The 24,124-nt window shown below is 40.1% G+C and overlaps 1 protein-coding gene across 2 annotated transcripts; it reads right to left on the bottom strand.

Annotated features, from left to right (window-relative positions):
• Nucleotides 1-1,385: 1,385 nt before the first annotated feature.
• tm6sf2 (transmembrane 6 superfamily member 2) lies at nucleotides 1,386-23,288 on the bottom strand. 2 transcript variants are annotated; one of them, XM_017701359.1, is made up of 11 exons: nucleotides 23,183-23,288; nucleotides 22,903-23,048; nucleotides 21,280-21,383; nucleotides 15,279-15,376; nucleotides 15,089-15,192; nucleotides 12,398-12,480; nucleotides 12,104-12,228; nucleotides 11,889-11,990; nucleotides 10,954-11,046; nucleotides 8,716-8,835; nucleotides 1,386-2,243 (listed from the first exon to the last, which is right to left on the bottom strand). In XM_017701359.1, exons 2-11 carry the CDS (start codon nucleotides 22,986-22,988, stop codon nucleotides 2,034-2,036), a joined length of 1,125 nt encoding a protein of 374 aa, XP_017556848.1. In that variant the 5' UTR covers nucleotides 22,989-23,048; nucleotides 23,183-23,288; the 3' UTR covers nucleotides 1,386-2,033. The 2 variants fall into 2 exon arrangements, with proteins under 2 accessions (XP_017556848.1, XP_017556849.1); XM_017701360.2 differs by having other exon boundaries at nucleotides 22,903-22,948; nucleotides 23,183-23,271.
• Nucleotides 23,289-24,124: the final 836 nt, after the last annotated feature.

The following is a 24,124-nucleotide window of genomic DNA, read 5'->3' as shown; positions in this document are numbered from 1 at the left end:
TTATTCTTCGCTAAAGGTCGTGCATTTTTCCGTGTATTTCACTGTCTTTCGTCAGGATCTGTGGTCGCTTGCATATCACAAAGGGGAATTCCACCCAAGTTTCCAGATATGTGCGTAAATCCGTCATTAGTATGGAAACAGTAATTCAGAGTGATTTGCTATGAAGTAGTCCAAAGTAGAAAAAGTTACAGATTTTCTTTACAGTGGCTTTAACAGGAACCAGGGGTCGCTGTGGCTACAACAAAAATATAGCCATTTCACTTACTGTCCAAAACCACCAGTGAACCTACAAGTGCCTTCTGGGTTTTATGTGTAACGTTGAGGATAGTACAATAGTGATGAATCTGAAAAAATACTTTTCCAGGGATTATTGTGATTCACAACACACTGTAATTATCCATCTACAATGAAAGGGTTGTAATAAATAGATTAACAGTACGTTTTAGCAATTAGCTAAAAACTATGCAATTATGTTGAGCTATTGAAAAATTGGTGGAGTTCCCCTTTAAGCCTATATGGATGAAAAATATATACAGACACACACACACGCATATATATATATATATATATATATATACTCATATGAAACATTTATGCAATATATATGATGTTTTAGAGTATATGTGCTAAGTGTATTTCCCTGTGCCTTTTTCAAGTATTAAAATATGTATATATAGGAGTATATGTAACAGTGTCAATGTTTAATGTTTACATATATCTTAAAACAAATATGGAAATATTTTGAAATATATATTCCTTTGCAGATGGGAGTGAATTTTGCCCTCATTTTCACTTGAACTGTGTTAAGTGAAAAAACTAATAACTTGTAAATCGAGTTTTAGGCGCCAAGTTTAAGTTATGGCTCTTTAGTTTGCGGCAGTTCTAAATTGGCCTCAATCTAAAGGCATGACTTTGAATGCTCCCTTAAGTGTTTAACTCAAGATAAATGTTTACGATGTTTTATGAAAGCAGCCACTGGTCGGTAGAGCAGCTGTGTGTTACTAGCTGGTCTGTAAGTGCAGACATGTGCCACTGTACATAATTATAAAACGACTAGCTCAGCTGAGTTTATATGCAGGGCTGGGACATATTTGCATCTCCTGAGCCTTCCTCAGCAGCTGAAGACTCGTGTAGAATCCTCAGTGGCACACGTCAATGCCTGGAAGTGCTTTGGAAAGGCAGAGCTAATTCCGAGGGTCCCACTGTTTCCATGTGCAAGCAAATAATGCATTTACCCACATCAGCACGAAAACCTGCTGAGTAGGACAGAAGCACTGAACTAATTTAAGAACTCCATGTGAAGCATACAGTGACAGTGAAATCAAGAGAGCTTTGGTTGTTATTATTATTATTATTATTATTGTTGTTAAAAAAAACAAGGCAAGTAAAAGTTAAGAATTGCTTCTTTTATTGAATTTCAGCTCACTAGGTCATCTGTAAAACCACCAGTGGTAGACAGAAATGGGCTAGAACCCTGACGCAAACAGATGAGTCGACATAAATTGCCTCATAAAATGGTTTCGGAGGCCACAGGTTAAATAAACAGAGCTCTGTTAATGGTCCTGTCTAGACAAAAGTGGTTAAACAATCTCAGTTTCATTAAATTCTTAGTTATTCTCTGGAGAAATGGTGAGTCTTGTACACTCAACCATCTGAATGGCTTTTAGGGGTGAGCGCTGGAGAGAACTCCTCTGCACTCAACCTGGGCTGCTAAAACACCTGAGGAGATTGTCTCGCTCTGAAATTAGTTAACACAATATCTAACTGTGCGGTTTATGCAACTGCATACTTAAAAGTATGACACTGCTTAAAAATGCAAAGCCCAGTTTTTGTCACTGAGGTGACGTAATCTGGATAGTGTTATGATTAAAAATACATTATATTGTATTATTCAATTAGAAGATCAGAGGAATAATGTTTTAATATGTGTAAAACCTAACTCTTCTTCTTTTTCCTTGCTCTTCCATGCACATTTTCTTTTGAACTGTGAGTAATATTCATCTTTTTCGTGTCTTGTTTGAGATACGGTCGGTTTAACTCCACTTCTTCTCATTGTTGGCCTGACCCACAGGTGCAGTTGACAGAAAGTAGGCCGGATCCCCTGTGCAGCGCAGGGCAAGCAGCAGTGGCCCCACAGCGTACAGCAGGTTAAGGAGGAGCACGGGTAGGAGGGTTGACTCAGGAGCTCGGTACGCTTCACTGGTGCGTGGGTGCAGAGAGGCTCCAACGTGACACCACTGGGTCTGTGGAGAAATCAAAACAGAGACCACACAAGGCTAGTCCTGTAACTGCACATGATAAAGCTGAACCTTTGCAAAGCAATTCAGTGGTTAGAATCCTAACTGTGTGCTACTAAGTGGCAAACTGGCAGTCAGTTGATATAATTAGTTCTTTATTGTTGTATTAAGTTACTGAACCCCATCTCTTGTATTATTATTCAGTCATAAGTCTTATTAGCTAGTAAATACTCCATCAAAAAGCTGAACCTATACAACCTCAGGGTTTAGACATATTTTTGTGATTTTAAGTCCAATTTTTTTCTCTGCGCTGTATTATTGTGTTGTTTGACAATAGTTTGACAAAAAAAAACACAATTCAGAAAATTTTACTCTTACCCCAGATATAGTTAATCACCCAAGACATTTTGTTGTCCAAATTTTGCTGCTTATTTTAGAGTTGGAGCTGCAAAGCTAATGTTGCTAACAAACATCGGAAGTCAGTAGTCATCCAAATCTCTTCTGTAAATACGTCCCCAAAACTTTTCCCAACCCACTCAAACCACATCCAGGTCTTCATTAAGGTCACAGTCATTCACACAGTATGACTGGCTGTGAGCTATAAAAATGGAACAAAACTTCAGTGTAGCTAAACACGGCAGGCAGGTATTTTAGACAACACCTGCGTTTTTAGTCCTAAAGCAACAGTAACCGTATTGAAAACCTGGAAGAGGTTTGAGCGCACTGAGAAACGTTTTGAAGATGTATTTACAAAAAAGATTTTGGCCATGAAAATCAGATCAAGTGAACAATTTGCTGATATTCCTGTTATTAGAACGCTAAATGGTGATATTACCACAGACCCTCAAAAAATTAATGATACCTTTAAACATTTCTACTCCAACCTTTATAAAACCAAAATAATTACGGATCAGGATAGATGTGATGAGGTTTTACGGAAGCTTGACCTTCCTCGTTTATCCAATTTAGATACTACTGAATTGGAAAATCCTATCTCTATAGAGGAATTGCGAGCTGCAACATTTGACATGCAGAGGGGCAAATCACCGGGGCTAGATGGGATCCCACCTGAATTTTACGTCACTTTTTGGAAACATATTAGTCCCTTTTTTTTAAGGATATTGAATATTCTATGGAAAAGGGGTGTTTTGCTAGGGATGTCAATACAGCCTTAATTTCTTTGCTCTTGAAAAAGGACAAAGACCCTGTTGACTGCGCAAGTTATCGTCCCCTTAGCCTACTAAATTTGGACTTGAAAATTTACGCTAAACTAATTGCTCGTCGTCTCCAACCACATATTGCATCTCTTGTCAATCCTGATCAAATGGGTTTCATTAAATCTAGGCTTGCATCTGACAATGTGAGACGTCTCCTTCATATAGTCGACGAAGCAACTGGCATCAAAACCCCTGTGGCTGTCTTATCTTTAGACGCTATGAAAGCCTTTGATAGGCTAGAGTGGTCTTTCTTATGGTCAACACTCAAATCTTTGGGGTTTGGAGACGGGTTTATTCATATGATTAAGGTTTTATATGCTAACCCTTCTGCTTCAGTATTAACAGGACGTATTTTATCTTCTCTTTTCCCTGTATCAAGATCGCCATGACAGGGCTGTCCACTTAGTCCCTTGCTTTTTGCCCTGTCCCTTGAACCCCTAGCACAAACAATTCGTCAGTCCTCTGAGTTGATCTCCGTCTCTATTCACAATACTTAACATCATGTAGCCTTGTATGCTGATGATGTCTTAGTTTTCATGGGAGAACCGTCGCAGTCTGTTCCTCATCTTCTGTCTATCTGTGATGAATATGGCTCTATCTCTGCTCTGCTACCTCTAAATGAATTGGCTGCCACTACACCTTTTGTGGCCAATATCCCGGTGGTTCCGAATTTTAAGTTTTTAGGCGTGGAAACTTTCCCCTCCATTAATCACATTGTCAAGTATAATTACTCTTCTATACTCAGCAAAGTGTGTGATGATTTGGAAAGATGGACGAGTCTTCCTCTCTCATTGCAGGCCCGGGTATCGCTTGTAAAAATGAATGTTCTTCCCAGAATTAATTTTATTAGTTCAATGATTCCCCTTCCTCCCCCCTCTGATTATTGGAAAAAACTTAATTCTGTCATGTCTGATTTTATTTGTCTTAAATTGTCCACCTTACAAAGGCGGAGGGAGGAGGGTGGGTTAGCGGTTCCTAATTTTAAGTTATACCATTGTTCTTTTGTACTGAGGCCAGTACTCACCTGACTGGACCCAAAACTGAGTGTTTCCTGGCGCTCAATTGGGCAAAATGCTGTACATCCTTGGAAACTGGAGGATATTCTCTCTGCGAATGTTAGTAATAAACAATGCCAGCTACGGTTTGGGCCAATTATCTCATATCTCATTCAGATATGGCGGGACATGGAAAAGCTAGCTAAAATATCTTGTAAGAGGCATGAAGATTCTCCAATTTTTAATAATGGAGGCCTGTTAATTGGAGGAAGGCCTATTACCGCATCTCTTTGGGACGATAGGGGCATTTCTCATCTGGGAAACATTTTTGATGATAACGGCTTACGGTCGTTTAAGGATATTCAGTCTAGTTCCAATTTACCCACATCTTCCTTTTTTTTTATTTACAGCTGAGGTCTGTCCTTAGAGCAAATTGCAGCATCGGTTATCTACCCACCCATTTACAACATATTTGGTAATTCAGATAAGACTAGGGGTTTGGTATCTAGGCTTTATCGGTTTCTATTAGAAACATCCTATCTACCTCTCACCTCATACACGCTCTGGAAACGGGACTGCTCTGATTTAGATGATGACTTTGATTGGGCGGTGGTCTGGCCTAATATTCTAGAGGCTTCCCGGAACCCTGATCACCAGTTAATTCATTGGAACTATATACACAGAACCTACCTCACTCCTTGCAAACTTTCCTTTATGAATATTCTTAATAACCCTACGTGCACACTGTGTTCTACAAAGGCTTGCGGTACTTTTCTTCACATGTATTGGGAATGCCCTCCTGTAACATCATTTTGGGACAAGGTTGCTTCTAGGCTTTCAAATCTTGTTTTGCTGGAGATACCCGCCATCATACCTACTCTGCTGTTTAATGACTTTTCGTTACTCTCTATATCCAAAAGTGAAAAACGTATTATTCTGGCTGGACTCACTGCGGCAAAGAAAATGATGGCAGTTTGTTGGAAACCTCCTCATTCTCTCTCAATTACAGCCTGGATTTTTTCTTTCTTGGACATAATGTACATGGAACTCTCCACTGCCCGAGTTAATGGTGCTAATGAAGCTAAGGTTAATATTTGGTACGATGCAATTGAAACCCTGAAAAATATGTTGTAAAAACTCCTCCCTGCCCCCCCACCCCTCTTTTTTTTCTCCCCTATTTTATAGTCTTGTTATGTCCTTTGTTCTATCTGTGCTTGTGTTGGTATCTCTGGTGTGTATATTTGGGATTTGTGTTATGTGTTTTTGCGGTACTAGTTACTGCTTTTGTTAAACATAACAAAAAAGATTTTGGTGACTTGACTTCAAGTGTTTATGAGTAACTTCAGCCTCATAGCTCCAACCCTAAAGTAAGAAGCATAATGTTGACACCATACATGTCTTGGCTCATCGACTACATGTAGGAAAGTAGAATTATGTAAATTTGATAGTTTTAGGCCATTATACTTTTATAAGCCATTTGAGCTTTAGGCTTATTTGTATTCTTGCTCAATAGCAACTTTGTGATGAAGAGTTACTATTGATTTACTACACTTGATAAAGTGATTCCAGTTACACCAGTTCTGTTCAAGTCAAGGGTTTAGAATTGTAATTGTGTGGTACTGAGCCGTTTAAGTCAGTCATCATCAATGATTTTCTCTTTATTGCATTATTGTACTGCTTAGCCACTAAAGCGCAACCCTGCTCCTGGAGATCCACCTTCCTTAGACTCCAACCTCACAGGATCCATCTAATTGTTGCCTTCAGAAGTGCTAGATTAGCTGAATGGTTTGTGTTAGATTTGGTGAGACCTGCAGGAAGGTAGATTTTCAGGAGGAGGATTTGTTATCACTCAATTATTAATATGTGGCTGAATAATTGTCTGAATTATGGTGACCATTATTCAGTTTTTAATCTTATTTCTCAATAATTTCTTCATGGTAAAGGCTAAGTATTGAGTTACTACACGTTATGAAGTTGGACCTACACAAAACATCTCAAATTTAGGGTTTAGAATCACAATGACACACTCATAAGTGATATAGTAATAGCTGCTGGGTCTTAGACTGTCAGTATTATCTGTTAGTAAGCATATATGAATTTCTTGCTCTTTACAAAACATAAAACAGATATACTTACTGTCATGTCACCTATCACACTGGGTACTTTTTCATGAGAAAAATTATAGTAAAAATCAGATCTGGTCTTCAAAGATTCAGAGCTGCAGTAATATTACTCAAAGGCTGAGATAAAAGGACTGAAATATGATGTTGTCCTCTTCCACTTTGAGGTTCAGCCACATTCATTAGTATCTACAGCCAAGCATCTACAGTGGAGGCTGTAAGAGAGCTGCTACAGTATCCAGCACGGCTGCATGCATTGCTTTGATTAGAAATGCTGACTCCCCTGGCAGCTCTGCCCCCATACTGTGCGAGAAGGGAGCCAGATGAGCTCCTACAGACTGGGACTTTGATCATAGTCATGTTTGATGGCCTCTCTACTATAATGCCACCATAGACAGGAAACTCCATCCCTGGCTTCGAAGAAGCATAAAAAAACGATGCAGCGGATGGAGACAGCAGACTATAATGGACAGACTTTGACTTCGGAGCAACAGAAAACATAATGCAGTGGATGGAGAGGCCAGATTGTAATGGACAAATAAGATGAAACAAAGGGACCTGACTTCAGTTTACCTTCCTGGTATTATTTTCAGGCTGGTGTCATTTATATACATTAAGGATCCCATCTGTGGACAAGATGTTGAGGCGGAGCCACTTACATTGTGCACACTTTGCATTATGAGAGTGCTGAGAGTACACTGAATCCTCATTTTTTGTATCATAGCAAAATTAAGTTATCTTCTATAACTTATATGTTATCTTCTAAGCCGCTTCTCTTCAGGGTCACGGTTCACCCATTCAGAGAAGCGAATAAGAAATGATTAAAGTTTAACAAATAATTGCAGTGGGCAATTGCACTTTAGACTGGACCACATATATATGTGTGTGTGTGTGTATGTGTGTGTGTGTGTGTGTGTATACATATATATGTGTACATATATATATATATATATATATATAGAATCAGAACTGCTTTAATTCTTCGTGGCAGACTTTCAACAAGGTGTTGGAAACGTTCCTCAGAGATTTTGGTTGGTTATTTGAGTTCCTGTTGCCTTTCTATCATCTGGAACCAGTCTGCCCATTCTCCTCTGACCTCTCACATCAACAAGGCATTTTCGTCCACACAACTGACCGCTCACTGGATATTTCCTCTTTTTCGGACCGTTCTCTGTAAACCCTAGAGATGGTTGTGCGTGAAAATCCCAGTAGATCAGCAGTTTCTGAAATTCTCAGACCAGCCTGTCTGGCACCAACAACCACGCCACGTTCAGAGTCACTTAAATCCCCTTTCTTCCTCATTCTGATGCTCGGCCTGCACTTCAACAAGTTGTCTTGACCACCTCTACATGCCTAAATGCACTGAGTTGTGGCCACGTGATTGGCTGATTAGCTATTTGTGTTAACAAGCAATTGAACAGATGTACCTAATAAAGTGGCATGTGTGTGTATATATATATATATATATATTTTTTTTTTTTTTTAATTTATTTATTTTTGACTTGGAACTGGTTTTGTGGATTTCAAATTCTGTCTATCGCTGGTATATTGTTAGCTTCATCTGCGTTCGTCTCTCCCCTGTCAGACGTTACACACTAAAGTCCGCAGGGAAATTTGGATGGTTTCACTTATTTCGAGGATGGATTCGCTTATTTTCACTTATTTTGACTCTTAGAAATTTTGTGTGGTTTGTTAGTAAATGTGTTTTCTTTTCTCTAGAACGATTTTAGGTACGTGTCAGGTTTGTTTAGTATGTTACGTGTGTGCACAGTCCAGGACATATTCCTTGTTTGTGTTACATACTTGGCAAAAAGACGATATGACTGCCTATGATACTGTATATTTTATTGCATTATTTGGTTACTGAATATAAAATGTTTTATCATAATCCTAACGTAGTATCATGAGGTGACACATCACTAACAGCTGTATCAGAGGCTATTTATACAGTGTCATTTTGAGGCAATCTGAACGGCCCAGACCAATTTCCCTGCAGGACAGTTATCGTCTCGTGGCAGTTAGTATATCAGTTTGTGTTAGATAAGAGGGATGTATACAAGTGAATGGCAAAATGTCCATAGATTTAAGCTTTAAATACTTAATCTCAGATAAAACTAGTCAGTGTTGTGTATTTGCGCCACTTTACCTGTAAGATAGCACCAGCAACGTAGACGGTCCAGTCCAGCATCCAGGTGCAGCCAGGCATTATCAGTCCATACACAAACAAGCTGAACAGTGGCAGAGCATGGAAGAGGAGCAGCAGCATCTACAGTAGAGATCACTGTATCAGAGAAGAAGCAGCAGCATTGTCTATGAGTCAGCAGTGCCAGGCCTACACCGCACTGCACTGCTCTGATCGCAAATTAATGCAGTTCAACTTCACCCTCAAGGGCATCATCGCTTCTGCTGCTCCAGCTACCCTTCCAGAATACAGAGTGGAGTGGCCGTACTGGCAATCACAGACACGTTATCGAGTGATCGCCGCACAAACCTGTGTCATTGTCTTGTCAATCAGAGGCATTAGATTGCAACAACATGTATGTAAAGAGAAAGAAACAAGTGGACGCCTTTGAGTGCCGGCTCGCTTAATGAATTACTGAAGCATGAAAGTCATGTTGCCGCAGTAATGGGATCCAGATATACCTTTGGAAAATTGCTTATGCACTTCACTGTGGCCTTGATGAATCCTAATGAATGAGGGGAGAGGAGTGAGAGCCAATCAAATATGGCCTGCTGTTCTCAGTGGAGAGAGTCAGTGCTGTGCTTGGGCATCTGTCTGCCATGGTTTATCAGCATCAGTGGTTTAGAAGAGCAGCTGAAGCCCACAGAACACAAAAGGCATGCGCCTACAAAACAAGACGTCCCAACCAAGTAGATGCTCTAATGCAGGCTATTGGATGAAATATTTTTAAGGCATTTTATGAGAGTTACTGCAGCTATCCATGCAACTGTCCAGTAAAATCATTGTGGGCCCAGCCACCATGGGCTTCCCATGCTATGGGCCTCAATACGACTACTCAGCCTGCCAGTAGTGCCACTACCAACAGCAATGAAACCGATTGTGCTTAAAACATTTTCACCATCCACGTGTGTTTCATAATGTTTTTTTTTTTTTTTTTTGAGGTTAGTGAAGACGTCTGAACAGACAAAATGCATCAGCAAAATAATAGTACAGTGTTGGATTGGATTGGTTGACACCACAGGAATTTCCAATGGATGTACGATGTGTTTACGCAATGCATGCTGAGTATTGTGTTGAGAGGATGCTGATAAACAAAAGTATGAAAAATTGTGAATTCTGTCTAAACAATCGTGCCAGGCGCCCGTCCACCAAGCCCCAGTGATGGCTGCAAGAGCCAGCAGGAAGGTGGGGTCCAAACTCCGAGCGCAGACAAACCCCCACAATGATGGTGGGGAGAGAATGACATATGCAAAGGAATGGGGAGTCCCGAGCTCCACCTCTTGAGCACTGCTTCCGGTCCCATGGTGAAGCCACTCCAATGAGGCTGGGGGATACAGTGCTGTGCTTCAGATTACTGCATAATATGACAAATTACATTAAGCAGAAATGCCACTGGTTCTTGTTCTTGTTCTCTACAAGTCTTTTTTTTTATAGTCCCTGCAGTTGTTCAGTGTTTTTGAAGTACTGCTGTTACCCATGATATACTCACCAAAGGGTATTTTGGTGTAATATTCTATGATAGCAATAACATACTGTCATACTGCCCACCACTACATGCCAGACGTTTACCACATATTTGCAAAAATGCAAAAATGTGCAAACATTTGTATCTAGTCAGTATAACAGGTTTGCACATATTGACACAGTATAAACAATACAGTTAATTCTTTATCCCTCAGTACACACGCAACGTCTATCTCTCCTGTGTGTGTGGAGGGGGTGTGTAGAGGGCTTCAGTGTGGACTCAGGGGAAAGATTAGCTTATCAACTCCTCACAGCGCAGCTCTCGCCTGATCGATGGCCTGCCATCACGCCTCGACTCCAACCCGAACGAGGACTCTTGATAACCTGTTGGCCTGCCGAAAACCCTGAGCCAAACCAATCCAAAACGTGTTTGACACCAAGGTGGGCTGGGACCGTAAATAGAGAAAGATTTAAGTGACAGAGAAGAGGGATAGAGGGAGGCCAAATCGCTCTGGGCGTTCACTCCTCATACCCTGTGCTAATATTGAATAATGGTATCTGAATCTGATCACTGCTACATTTCTCAGTAGAAAGGAGTGGAGGGAAAGCAGGCTTGGAGCTCGCCCTGAGCAGTTCTGTTTGAATGCATGATGTGGTTATCTCACTGTGTAAATGAGATTACTGGAAAACACGCAGAGTCTGTGCTGAGGAAACCTCGCTGTAACAGAATATTCTTACCATAACCTTGGGGAAGCCCGTGGGATCCTTCAAATATGGCTCATACTGATTTGTGTATGATGTAAATACTTCCACTGGGCAATCCAGAACTGCCTACATGGAAAGAAACACAAAAATACAACGTTCAGCAAAAAATATTAGCCTAGGATGGACAACTTTTCTTTGAGGCTGCGCTGCAAGCATTGTTCATCCAACACTTAAACCAAAAGCAATTTCATTGTGGAGCTCTGGGTAGCTCAGTTGCCTAGAAATCAGTGTAATCTGTAACTAACAAAGGTCTTGTATTCCAAAATAGAATCAAAGCATCTGGTCGGCCTAAAGGCAGCACCAAAAGATGGACGTTAAGATGGATCTTAAATTCCACCATTATGTTTTCGATCATTAAGATGTAAGCAAAGACATTCACAGTGGTTTTAAATGGTTTCTTTATTGCAGTGCAGTGATGGGAACTGATAATTGGGATGTCTCCGATGCAAATTTAGTCATTTTATTTATTTTTCAAAACCAGCAGTTAACCTACACCCATTTTTTCTTATGAGGTTTTATATGTAATGTTGATGGTGGTAAAATAGTGGTCAGTTCGAAAAAATTAGTTTTCCTTGGGGGTTAGTTTGCTCTACAACAGTCTGCATGTACCTCTCCACCACGAATGGATTTAAAAATGAGGTTTTAGGCCATAATCCTATCTTAAAACTAAAACAATGAAACAGTTTTTGAGGCATCAGACTAATTATTTCATGTAATAACTTCCTACGAGGGAGGGAGGCATGAAACTCTTCAGACATCTGGTTCCTGTCACCACCACTGTGAACATTTCAGACTCAGTAAGTTTTTCTAGAATGGAGAATTTTGCATCAAACCGCTCTGATTGACTGTTCACATCTTAATGATTTAACTATGCAGAAAAAAATCGATGGCATTCCCCTTTAACTTACCAATCCCCTGAAAAGCGTGAAGCCCATGGCACCCAGAAGATAGATGACAAGCAGGAGGTCCAGAGGGCGCCAGATCAGAGCTTTCTTCTGTTCACGCACCGCCTTCAGGAGATGAATGTCAGCCTTCTTATATCTTATTTGATACATGGAATTGGGCAGTAATGGCCATTATGAAAGGCTAATTATGAAATTATCACAAACATGAATGTAATTACCTTAGATACAGCCACAGCAGGCATGTCACTTGGCCTCTGGAACAGGCATATGGCTCCCCATATAGGCAGTAACAAGAAAGGCATGTTGATCCAGAAGGCAGGATAGATCTCTGAGCCGTATTTACCTGTTACAGTATAGTGGGTCAGGGGAATTGCTGTCAGCTGAAATCTTCCCAAATTTACCTTAGGACCTTGTGTTAAAAAATCTCAGCTTTCAGTTTTAATTGTTTAATTCTGTTATTTGTTTTCACAGTATGTATTTAAATATTGCCATCAAGTAGGTTTTTTACTCACCAACAACTATCCCCATCAAAAATACAGTCATGTTGGCCAACAGTGATCCAGCCCAGAATAGGCCCAAATTGCGGTAAGGCTTCCTGAAAAGAAAATGATTTATTTATTGTCAGTGGTGGACAGTAACTAAGTAAATGTAATTAGTTACTGTACTTAAGTAGTTTTTTTCGTGTATCTGTACTTTACTGAAGTTTTTGCATTTTGGGTGACTTTTTACTTTCACTCCACTACATTTTAAAGTCAGATATATAAAAACGGAACGTCAAAATGAAAGAAGTGCAAAGCCAGAGCACCAATCAGGGCACAGTGGTCACTTTGCTTTGAGCTCGTTTTGACCTGTTGGTCACACCGACCCAGTGCAGCACACGTAAAATTTTGGGAGACTGTTCAACATAAAAGATGAAATAACCTAACTTTGTGTAAATAGAGCACAATATAGAAATATGTCCACATATGCAGTCGTGACTGACGCAGCTTTTTTCTGAATTTATACCAACACTATTTCATTTTATAGTAAATTAGTTTTGGCTTGTTTATGTTTATGAACAGAGGCCTACAGATCAACATAGTAAAGGAAAATAATTTGTGATCCTGAGTTTAAAGCCAGTTTTTATTCAACTTAAAACTTTTAACTAAGTAAAAGTTAGCAAAGTAATCTTAAACTGAAACTTTGCTTGTTTGCAAAAAGTGATTTCAGAGCCACTCGGTTCTCCCTGATGGAAACTGTTTACCTTCAGTGTTTTGTGCTTATGATCATTTTAATAGACGTCAGCGTCAGAATAATTAATCACATTCTACTAATAGACTGGTTTACCAAGAGAGACACTGAAGTATTTTCACCTAAAATGAATTAATGAAGCGAGTCAAAAACGATAACAGGACATTAGAGCCATAAATAATCTTTTAGTACTTTTACTTTTGATACTTAAGTACATTTGAAGGCAAATACTTTTGTACTTTTACTCAAGTGGAGGTCTAAAGGGACGACTTCTACTTTTACTGGAGTAATATTTTACATTGGGTATGTCTACTATTACTCAAGTACATGATTTGTGTACTTTGTCCACCACTGTTTATTTTGGCCCAGCACTACTTACCCATCAATGCCCTGCATTTTTAGATCAGGGGTACCAAAGCGTTTTGTGCTGGGGGTACTAAAGTGAAATGCTTATGGTGGGCCGAGGGCTAATAAAAGAGATGGTGCAAATAAAGATGGTAGCCAGAAGGTAAGGTTTCACATTGAGTTTTAAAAATCCAGCCAGCACCTGCCAGCAAGTCCAAAGTTTTATTACACACTTATATAACTTAAGAATAGCTCAACCAGCTTGCATTTGGGTCCCTGTAGTTACTTAATAATAAGCCTGAGTAAGACTCTGATTTTAAGGGGTTACTAAGTGTTACTAAAATACTGAACAAATGCAGAATTTCCTAGAAATAGTGTCGCACTGCTACAGGCAAGTTGTGCTCACTCCAGATACTAATGTTGGAATTCTGTTTCGTAACCCAATCTCTTATTTAAACCTGTGTACAAATTTCAAGAACTGAATAAATTGAACTGAATAAAAAATAAATATTGTAGCATACCCAGGAAATGTTTTTGACGTTTGGCTTATTAGTTCTTCAGCATTTGCTCATGTGGTTATTCTGATAAGGACTCTTATTGTGAAGAGACCCGTGTGGTTTGCTAGTGTAGTGGTTAACACCTTTGCCTTCTACGCTGTAGACTGGGGTTCAATCCCCGACCAGAGCAAGCACCCTACACTATACCAATAAGGGTCCTTGGGCAAGACTCCTAACACCACCTTGGCCTACCTGTGTAAAATGATCAAATTGTAAGTCGCTCTGGATAAGAGCATCAGCCAAATACGGTAAATGTAAAGACCCGAGAGTGTGATGTGAGCTGAGGCTTAGAGAGGGCCGTTAGCTGTGGCCAACAACGGCTGGATCATAAAGCACCATGACTTGCACAAAAGCTGTGTCTCTTTTAATAGCGGTGAACACTACATGTTTGTTCTCTTATTGGCTGAGAGGTTATTGTTAGGGTAAATTTCTGGTGGGCCAAATCAAACATACTCTTGGGTCAGTTTTGGCCAACAGACGCCACTTTGGGCAGACCTGTTTCATCTGTTTACACCTAGCTAAAAATACAGGCCGATTCACTCGAAAGAGGCCCTGAATATTCTTTAATAACTCTCACTAGGATGAAGCAATCTGAACAAAACACTGTGCAATGTGCTCTTCAGTATATGGAGCTTTGAACAAGCTAGGATGCCCCTGCGTCGGAGCGATGCGGCAGGCACCGGACAGCCATTGCGACATTTAACCTCTTTAATGCTTGCCAATACACTCGGGATGTGTTGAAATGTGTCTGGCAGAAAGCAGAGATCACTTCCAGCATTTCATATAATGCAATTGATTTTTTAGGTTCGGATTGCCTCGTCTTGACAGGAGTCAGACTATTCGGGGCCTCTTTCGAGTGAATCTCTATAGTAGAAGCAGCCATCTTGAAGCCGGAAATTTGGAATTTGCATCTTATACAGTGTCAGAAACCAAATAAACAAGTCTATTAGAGATTTACAACTAGATGTTTGAGGCAAGTGGTGAATTAATGGGGTGTAACCTCCATTACTTGTTGGCAACACTGCTATGTAGTTCCAGTGTAAAACTAAAGAAACAACAAACAATACCAACCTGCTGGACATGCGGCGTATCAACACTAGGTAGATGATGAAGTGCACTATTCCATCCCAGTAGCACATCATGATAGCATATGCTGACCCAAGGTACGGCTCCCCCTGGAGGACAGGCAAGATAACATCAGCTGGAGCTCAGAGAGCAGTGATTAGGATTACTAGCGAAGCTTCAACCTGACCAAACTGACCAGCCTTTGGTAGAAGTCCATATATCCCGAGATAAAACCATCATATTCCAAAGCGCTTACGATGTCGATGACACAGGTGAAGCAGAATTCCGCAAACACTGAGGGGAAGAACATAAAGAAATAGAATCCAAAGTGCTTATGAGATTGCTGTTTCTCTAAATGTAAAGAACTGTAATGAGAGGACATGCTTGGAATGACTGTGCCTTTCTTGTGACAGATCATGGTCAAGAATTGGCACACAGCCCTTTGTGAAGCATGTTGTTACAAAGGTTGGCTTGGATTCACACAATGGTGAGAAAATGACATATTCAACAGCTCTAGGCTTTAGAGACAGAACAATTACTTTTCAGTTCATTTCCTTTCAAATCAAAGCTGTAGCGGAAAAAGGCATCTGTTTTCTTTGTAATTAGACTCTTTCACAGCCCTTTTAAAATTCAGAATTGAAATCATCGTAGGCGTTATTAAAAGGCCTGGAAACAATAAAGTTCTCACAGTAGCACAGATAAGGGCTTTATTTACAGAATGAACACAATAAAGGACTTTATTTTATTGTAACATGCAAACCACAATGACTCTTTGACACAACGACCACTTTCTTTATTAAAACACATTTCACCAGCTATTGATTTCATGCACTGCGGCAAAGGCATGATGTCTGTAAGCTTATGGGCGAGGTTTATATTTAGATGTCTGGGTTGACTTCCTTTACGAAGCACAGCTGTGGCAAAAAGGGCACTTCACTGCGATAGACAACAGCATCATGTGGCATTTCCTGATGAGTCTAGCAGGCAAATGGTAATGAGCAAAAGTGAAAGTCAAAAATGAGCAAAAGCTAAAATATCTGGGGTGAAAAAGAAGAAGAACACCTATAAATGGAGTAGCAAGGCTGAGGAAGCATTTATGCACTTCATTCCATGTCACAAAAATGTATAAACGTGATAGACAGACAGACAGACAGACCATTGAAATGCACCATTTCAATGGTGTCAATAGGGAGGTGGGGTGGGAGGGGCTTTATATCCGCTAACTGCCGTTGGACATGGTGACCTTAGGCCCAAGTGCAGCTGTTCCAGAGCGTTCCACTCTATTCAGACTGGCCACATAAGCGCCCCTCTGCTGTCACACATCACCTCCAAGCATGTCATTGGTTGCTATGTAAACAAAGCCATCGCTCCTTGGTGAAATTTGCCATTTTGAATGACAAGCATTTCCCCAGCAGCAGATCATGGTCCTTATATACAGATACATTATTTTTATTATATTGTATAATGTTAGTGGAAAGGGTTCAGGACTGCTGTTAGATCTGGATAACATTGACTAAAGTTCCTGAACGATGTGACCCAATTGCACCGATCCATGGAATCTTCATAGAATAGTTGGGCACCTATGCAAAGTTTTGTAAGAGGCAAATTTGGTTTGATTTTCATGCATTTGATTTCTTTCTACAACAGCTGCTGAACTAATGAATATGTAAAACAACAAGCTAATTAGCACTCATTTGTTTTTGTCTAAAACTGATGTAGAACATATTGAATTCTGTGCACTGTTGTAACCGTTATGAGAGCTAAGTGAGTACGTACAGTTTACATGGCAAGTGGCAATCATAGGTGTCCAAGCATAACATGCTGGTTACGGAACCGGTATATGCCTTTTAGTGGATAGAATATGCCTGCCAAATTTCTTACTGCCCTATTGAACTTGGTATGGTATGCAATAAGTAATACCAAATACCTGGACAGCAGTAGTATGACTGGTATTTGTATAGTTGTTAAACTGAATGAGCTGAATCATTCTACAGCAATTACTCGTTTCCCTCTATTTAATTGTTAAGAGTGCACCAGAAGGCTTAGTTAATTAATGTTAACATCAATAAAGAAAATACTCCAGATCCCTCTACAGGGGTTTTTCACTGCTTATAAGTTTGCATATCTGAATATGGTAGCTGTGTAATTATGAGTCTCATGCTTAGATATTTTATCTAATATAGATATTAGATATGATGTCTATGGCTGAGTGTAAAACACACTGAATAATATATGGAATGAGATGTACCAGCAGTGTTGTTGTTGCTCAATAATGGAGCACATTAAAATTAAAGGCATGTTTTTGCCCCCTGAGCAGGACCGGGCCCCTAGTAAAGTACTGTTTTGTATGCTGTATTTGTGTACTGTTTTGTAATCGTTGTGTGTATGGCTTAATGTTTCCACGCTGGCTGAGGAGTTTGCCACTGCATCGTGAGGCTTTTTGTGCTGGCCACTTGAACAACAGTACATCGCAGTTATGAGGCCTGCCAGGCTGCCAGGCTTTCCCCATGGCCAAGGACTCTTTCCAGGTTATGAGGCTTGTCGGACTGGCTGCTTGAGCTATGGTACACTGCTTCTATGCCTGGGCTGGTTGCTGGTGCTACACTACACTGCAGCTACAAGGCTTCCCAAGGCGACAACTTGATCCATAGATCAGCTATAAAGCTACCTGGGCTGGGTGCTGGACCCACACCACACTGCAGCTATGAGGCCTCCCAGGCGGAGAAGGACCCTCCTCATGGCCAAGCACCCTGGAATACAATGCTTCCCAGTCCGGCCATTTGAGCTATGCTACATCACAGCTATGAGGCTGGGCTGGCTGGGTGCTTGTGCTTGTCCTCTGCGAGTAAGGGCTCTTTCTAAGCCAGCTAAGTGACTGTATGCCATGGTCTGAGGAGTTTCCCACACTGCCCGTGTTGTTTATAGTTGATTGTGCATTTTGTTACTAAAGCATCCTTGGGTTTGAGAAATGAACTATATAAACACATTATTATTATTAGCATTATTATTTTTTATTATTGCTCCATGGAGAATATACAACTTGTGTGTGGGTGCACCTAAAAGTAGCTGAATGAACTAATTAGAAGCTAATTAACAGCGGTGTCTGCATACTGCTGAATCACACCACAAGACACATTATTAAAAAACTGTGAAGAAACAAAACTCACCCGAAAGTTGATGATCGTTTTCAATGCCACATCATATGTGGATGCAGAGCAAAGAAAGTGACAGTGTACAATGAGGAACACAAGTGTGTGCCTTGTGCGACGGATTTGCGCAGATATCTTCTCTGTGTTCAATTTCATGGTTGGATTGCAAGAGCAGATGTAAACTGTCCTTATGCTGGCATCCTGAAGTATCTGATGGAGGGCCTCGCTGATATGAGGTCGAGCAGAGAAGAACCGCGTTGCAGGCGTCTAAGACGGGTCTGCTGTGCACTGATATACTGCCTGATAGTGGCATTCTCTCTGTCTGACTCTTTCTCCCTCATTCTGCTGCAGATATGCCCCTCTAATCCTCAGGAGGGCTTGGTTTAGCTTACCTGGCTAACAGGTGAGATAGGCTCTATCGATTCCTCCATCCTAGCAGGGGATTAGCGTTACGTTCTGCTGTACACCAGATGACTTTGAGCCCTACTATTCACCCTGTCAGACGCTGATGCTGTTATCAAAATAACAGACCCCCTTGTATCTCAGAGATACAGCTGGTACAGGGAAAATGGTATAGTCATCTACTAATGGGTTTACTCCTCTCTCAGTAAGGTGATGTGGGGTAGGACTAAATAATATATCGTCTATTAATTCTTATATTTGTTTGGCTTTTGTTTCACTGCTTTCATGACCAAACAAAAAAAAAACAGACGATATATTATTTAGTCCTACCCCACATCACCTTACTGAGAGAAGAGTAAACACATTAGTAAATGACAATAGCATTTTTCCCGTACCAGCTGGGGACAGGAAATTCATGTGAATGTCCACTCGGAAAGGCAGAGTTTCTCAAGAGCTCTGTGTGCCAGTTCTATGGAAACATTTCAATACAGCAGTGCCTGTAGAGCGAGAACTATAAGTGTGTTTTTAGCTTCCAGACTTGGAATTTTTGTTTGTGTATTACATCGTGACTGTTAGAATAAAACCTTGAAGGTCCATTTTTATTTTTTCGTTTTTCATCGTGCTTTGAAAATGCCAGCAGCCTTTTACAGCAGTGGTCCCCAGCTCTGGTCCTGGAGCTCTACCTTCCTGCAGAGTTTAGGTCGAACCTGTATTCAGTAATCTGCTCCGCCCCTTACTCAATACTAATACGTTTAATTCAGCCAATCGGGGACTTTGGAAGGGGTTGATTATCTGGAGCAAGTGTAGCACATTGTGGTTGGAACCAGGCTCTGCAGGAAGGTAGCGCACCAAGGCCAGGGTTGGAGACCACTGCTTGAAAGTTTCTTCCTCAGTTCAAAAGAGGGGTCTGTTCTTCTAGCTTAACCCCTTTCCAAGCCATGATTTGTCACACACTTCTCCATTAGTTTGCATTAAAGTCCCTGTAGTTAACAAATAATAAGCCTGGAATGTTAAGGGGTTAAAGGAGAATTGCACTGATTTTTCACATTTTCTGCATAATTCACTGGCTGAGATGTAAATTAAGTCATTGAGAGTGGTCTGACTTGAAATGGTTAATTGTAGAGAAATTTACATACTCCTATTTCTTTAATCACAGGTCATGAATACAAACAGCCGTTCTATTTACCATCCAGAACTACTTGTGAATCTGCATGTATCTTTTGAGTTTTATATCTAATGTTGATCATGATAATAAAAAATCTGAAAAAATAATTCCTCATAACACTGCATGTATCTTTCCACCATGAATAGATTTTAAAAGTGCAATTTAGGCCAAAAGCTTATCACAAGACTATCAAAAACAATCAGGCAATCAAGCAGTGTATTCATCAGCATTTCATGTTACTTGAAGTAAAGCAGCTTTTAGAGGCATTAAAATCCTCAGACGTCTGGTTCCTATCATCACCACTGTGAATAATTCTGGAAAGTTTCTCTGGAACAGAGCATTTCACCCCAAACCACTCTGAATGGCTTTGTTTGCATCTTAACTTTTTATTCATGCAAAATATTTAAAAACAATTATTGGAATTCCCCTTTAAAGAAGAAGCCATCCAATCTTTAGTCCGACTGGGACCGTATTAAAGACATGGTCTGAACTAGTAAATGAAGAGTGATGTGTTTAATATTTCTCAGCAGTGTGTTTGTAATATATCACAAAGTAAAGTGCAATTACAGTATAATTGTAATATGGTAGTTCGTAAATATAGCACTGCGGCCCTACAGCAGGTTAAGGGTGAAACAACACGCTCAGGTTCTCACGTTCCGGGAGTGAGTCACTCCACCGGAATGCCAGTTTGGATACAGCTTTCCACTGATCCTGATCAGAGTAATCTGCTTTGCCCATGAATACACAATGAGAGCCATTCATGTAAATGTGTGACCTCCCTTCACTTGTTACTAAATAAAGGAAACTAAGCCTTAAGTCTGGCTGATGATTTCTGACATCATTGGAGAGAATAAATTCCAGGTGAATTATGAAATGGTGGAATTGGCCTATGGGTGTTTGAGATATTTTGGCGTATGGGTGTTTGAGATATTTTGGCCTAATGGGTGTTTGAGATATGTTGGCATATGGGTGATTGAGATATTTTGGCCTATGGGTGTTTGAGATATTTTGGCCTATGGGTGTTTGAGAAGTTTTGGCATATGGGTGTTTGAGATATGTTGGCATATGGGTGTTTGAGATATGTTGGCGTATGGGTGATTGAGATATGTTGGCGTATGGGTGATTGAGATATTTTGATTTATGGGCGTTTGAGAAATTTTGGTGTATGGGTGTTTGAGATATTTTGATTTATGGGTGTTTGAGAAATTTTGGCCTATGGGCGTTTGAGAAATTTTGGCATATGGGTGTTTGAGATATGTTGGCATATGGGTGTTTGAGATATGTTGGCGTATGGGTGATTGAGATATTTTGATTTATGGGCGTTTGAGAAATTTTGGTGTATGGGTGTTTGAGATATTTTGATTTATGGGTGTTTGAGAAATTTTGGCCTATGGGCGTTTGAGAAATTTTGGCCTATGGGTGTTTGAGATATTTTAGAGCAACCAAAAGAATCAAGTTATTAGCAGTTACAAAAGTCATACCGTAGAACAAAGGATCCTTCGGTGGATTGTAGCGGGAAGCGAGGTAGATCAAAAGGAATACAATCAGTAAAACGGCCAGTCCAGTCTGCATGATCACCGTCGGCCTGCAGATTCAATAAAACATTGTTATAAAAAGTCATCTAAATTTTTTATAAAAGCAAAATACAACAGATTTTCCACTTTTTCCTCCTTTTCATATTTGTTTCCATTCATGTTGCATGTTTATTGTCTATACTAAACTATATTGTCATATTAGGAAACATGGTAAAGGGAAATATGACCAAATTTTCACTATTCTGTATGATTACGCTGCTAACACGTAAACAAAGTCATTCAGAGTGGTTTGATGTCAAATGCTCGGCTCTAGAGAAACTCATTGAATCAAAAGTGTTTGTAGCAGAGGTGACAGGAACCCGATGTCTGAAAAGTTCAATGCCTCTAAAAGCTAAGATATTACACAAAAATACATTCCTTGATGCTTTTTAGTTTCAATAGTCTTGATATAAGCTTTGAGTCGTAAGCGTTTTTAAACTTATTAATTCGGAGAGGCACATGCAGGCTGTTTTATCAGCATTTTATAAACATTCAGAAAACGTGTAGGTTCACTGGTCTTTTTTAGATAGTGAATAAAATAGATATATTTGCATTGCAACCTCTGCTCCCTTTTTGAACAGATGTAGAAACTTTGAAAAATTGGTGGAATTCCCCTTTCACTTGTGAATGCATGTGTCTAAGTCACCAAAGGTTTATAGCATGCTGTTATTATCATCTATGGAAATATACACCACCACCCCCCCTTCATTTTAGTACTGACTGGCAACTTCAGTGAGAAGAACCAATGTGAATGAATATAGCAGAATCATGACTACGAGGGAGCTCTCCTAGCACCCCATGGTGTGAATCTACTCTAAAACATATGAAATAAATATAAAATATAATCTTCATCCCATTTATCTGCCCAAATATTCTCCAGACTTGATACCACACTGAAATTCCAGCACTGCAGTAATCCCACTATGTTGCTCTGGGGCTTTGGCTAGTCATATGAATATTAGCCAGTGAGAAAAGTCATCAACAGTATAAATACACATGGTAAAGCTTTGATTCACAGAATCAAAGTGACACTTTGCCCTATTTGGTACATCCTTCTTGACTTGTTGTGAGCTGATGACAAATGACCTTTTAGCATATTTTTCTTGTTAGCACAGCATGAAATCAGTTTAAAATGATTTAAACAGTTTTTAGCATTTTACTTTCGAATCTTTGAGTTACTTCCTCTAAGGACAGTGTCTCTATCCTTCTGCTTTTTCACAGTTACATATCAAAATGCTGCATTTTGATAATTAGTTTTAAAGATAAATCAGTTTAGGCCATTATGGTTTGAATCACTGTTTCCAAGGGCTTTTATTGCCCTCTAGTGGCAGACAGTTATAAACATCCCAGAAACACCAGATTTGTGAGAAATACTCACCCGTTCAGACTAAACACAGACACAGTAACATATACATATTAGACTTGTTAAGAAAACACTATGCAGATGTTCCATGAACTGAGTTAGGGCCTAATAGGTTTGCAGTCATATCATTTGTCATTTAGAAACAGATCACAAAAGTGAGAACTTACTCCTGAAACGCTGGCACAGTGTTCATGATGTGAAGGACCCCAAGGGCTGTCAACGAGAAGAAGAAAACACATATTTCCTGCACCATCTTGCGTGAGGGACGGACAGTTTATTCTGTTAGGGTCTCCGCTACCAACACTTTGTACAGCTGTAATGAGAAATTGGTTCACCTGATTAATTTGTAATTACTGAAGCAACACAAGTTACAACAGACAACTCCAAATATTCTTCCTTGTTTCAGCAAGCATGCCTCATAATGGAAAACAGTAGGGCTGAACTTACCGTGCGTGCTCTCTTCAGGATCTCCAGAATTACACTGGCTTGTGTGCACCGTGTATCACATTACTGGTACCACAAAACAACCTGACCAGTCTAAAGGAGCTTTCAGACAGAGTTGCGTAATTTTCCTTTGTCATAATCCGAATTAGTCTACATTTGGTTCAGCGCAGCCTATCGGGGACCAAGTCATGTTTGCAAGAATGCATAATCCTAGACCTAAATGCCTCTGCTGTCCCTCAGTTTAGGATGAAAGAAGCCACAGTGGTTATGTATATAAGCTTTCGCTTGGTACAGGTCTGATTTATCCATCCATCCATCCATCCATCCATGTTCTAAGCCGCTTCTCCGTCAGGGTCGCGGGAGGTCTGATTTATTCAAATGAAAATGACAGATCTGGTCTTTGGAGACGAGTCCTTGTCTAAAAACACTGAATTATGTCAGCTGGGTTGCATAAAGGTGGTCAGGAGCATTAAGGTAGATTGTCTGATTTTAAAACCATCTTTTAAAAGGTGTTTAAGAGTTGTTCACAGAGGTGGTGATCCTGGGGAACCAGACGTCTGAGGAGTTTTAGATAAGCGAGGCCTCTAAAAGCTACATCATAGAAAGTTATTACATGAGATGGTTATGAATACATTGAGACGATGTTTAGTCTTGACCTCAACCCAACAGAACATCTTTGGGATGAATTAGAGTGGAGACTGTGAGCCAGGCCTTCTCGTCCAACATCAGTGTCTAACCTCACAAATGTGCTTCTGGAAGAATGGTCAAGCCTTGTGGAAAGCCTTCCCAGAAGAGTTGAAGCTGTTATAGCTGCAAAGGGTGGGCTGACATCATATTAAACTTTATGGATTCACAATGGTATGTCACTCAATTTCATATGCGTGTGAAGGCAGACGAGTGAACACTTTTGGCAATATAGTGTACATTGGAATGACATTGAACTAA

This window comes from Pygocentrus nattereri, chromosome 15, assembly GCF_015220715.1.
Source record: "Pygocentrus nattereri isolate fPygNat1 chromosome 15, fPygNat1.pri, whole genome shotgun sequence".
Taxonomy (NCBI): Eukaryota; Metazoa; Chordata; class Actinopteri; order Characiformes; family Serrasalmidae; genus Pygocentrus; species Pygocentrus nattereri.
The sequence above is the reverse complement of the archived record's forward strand: the minus strand, read 5'-3'. Positions and strand labels throughout refer to the sequence as shown.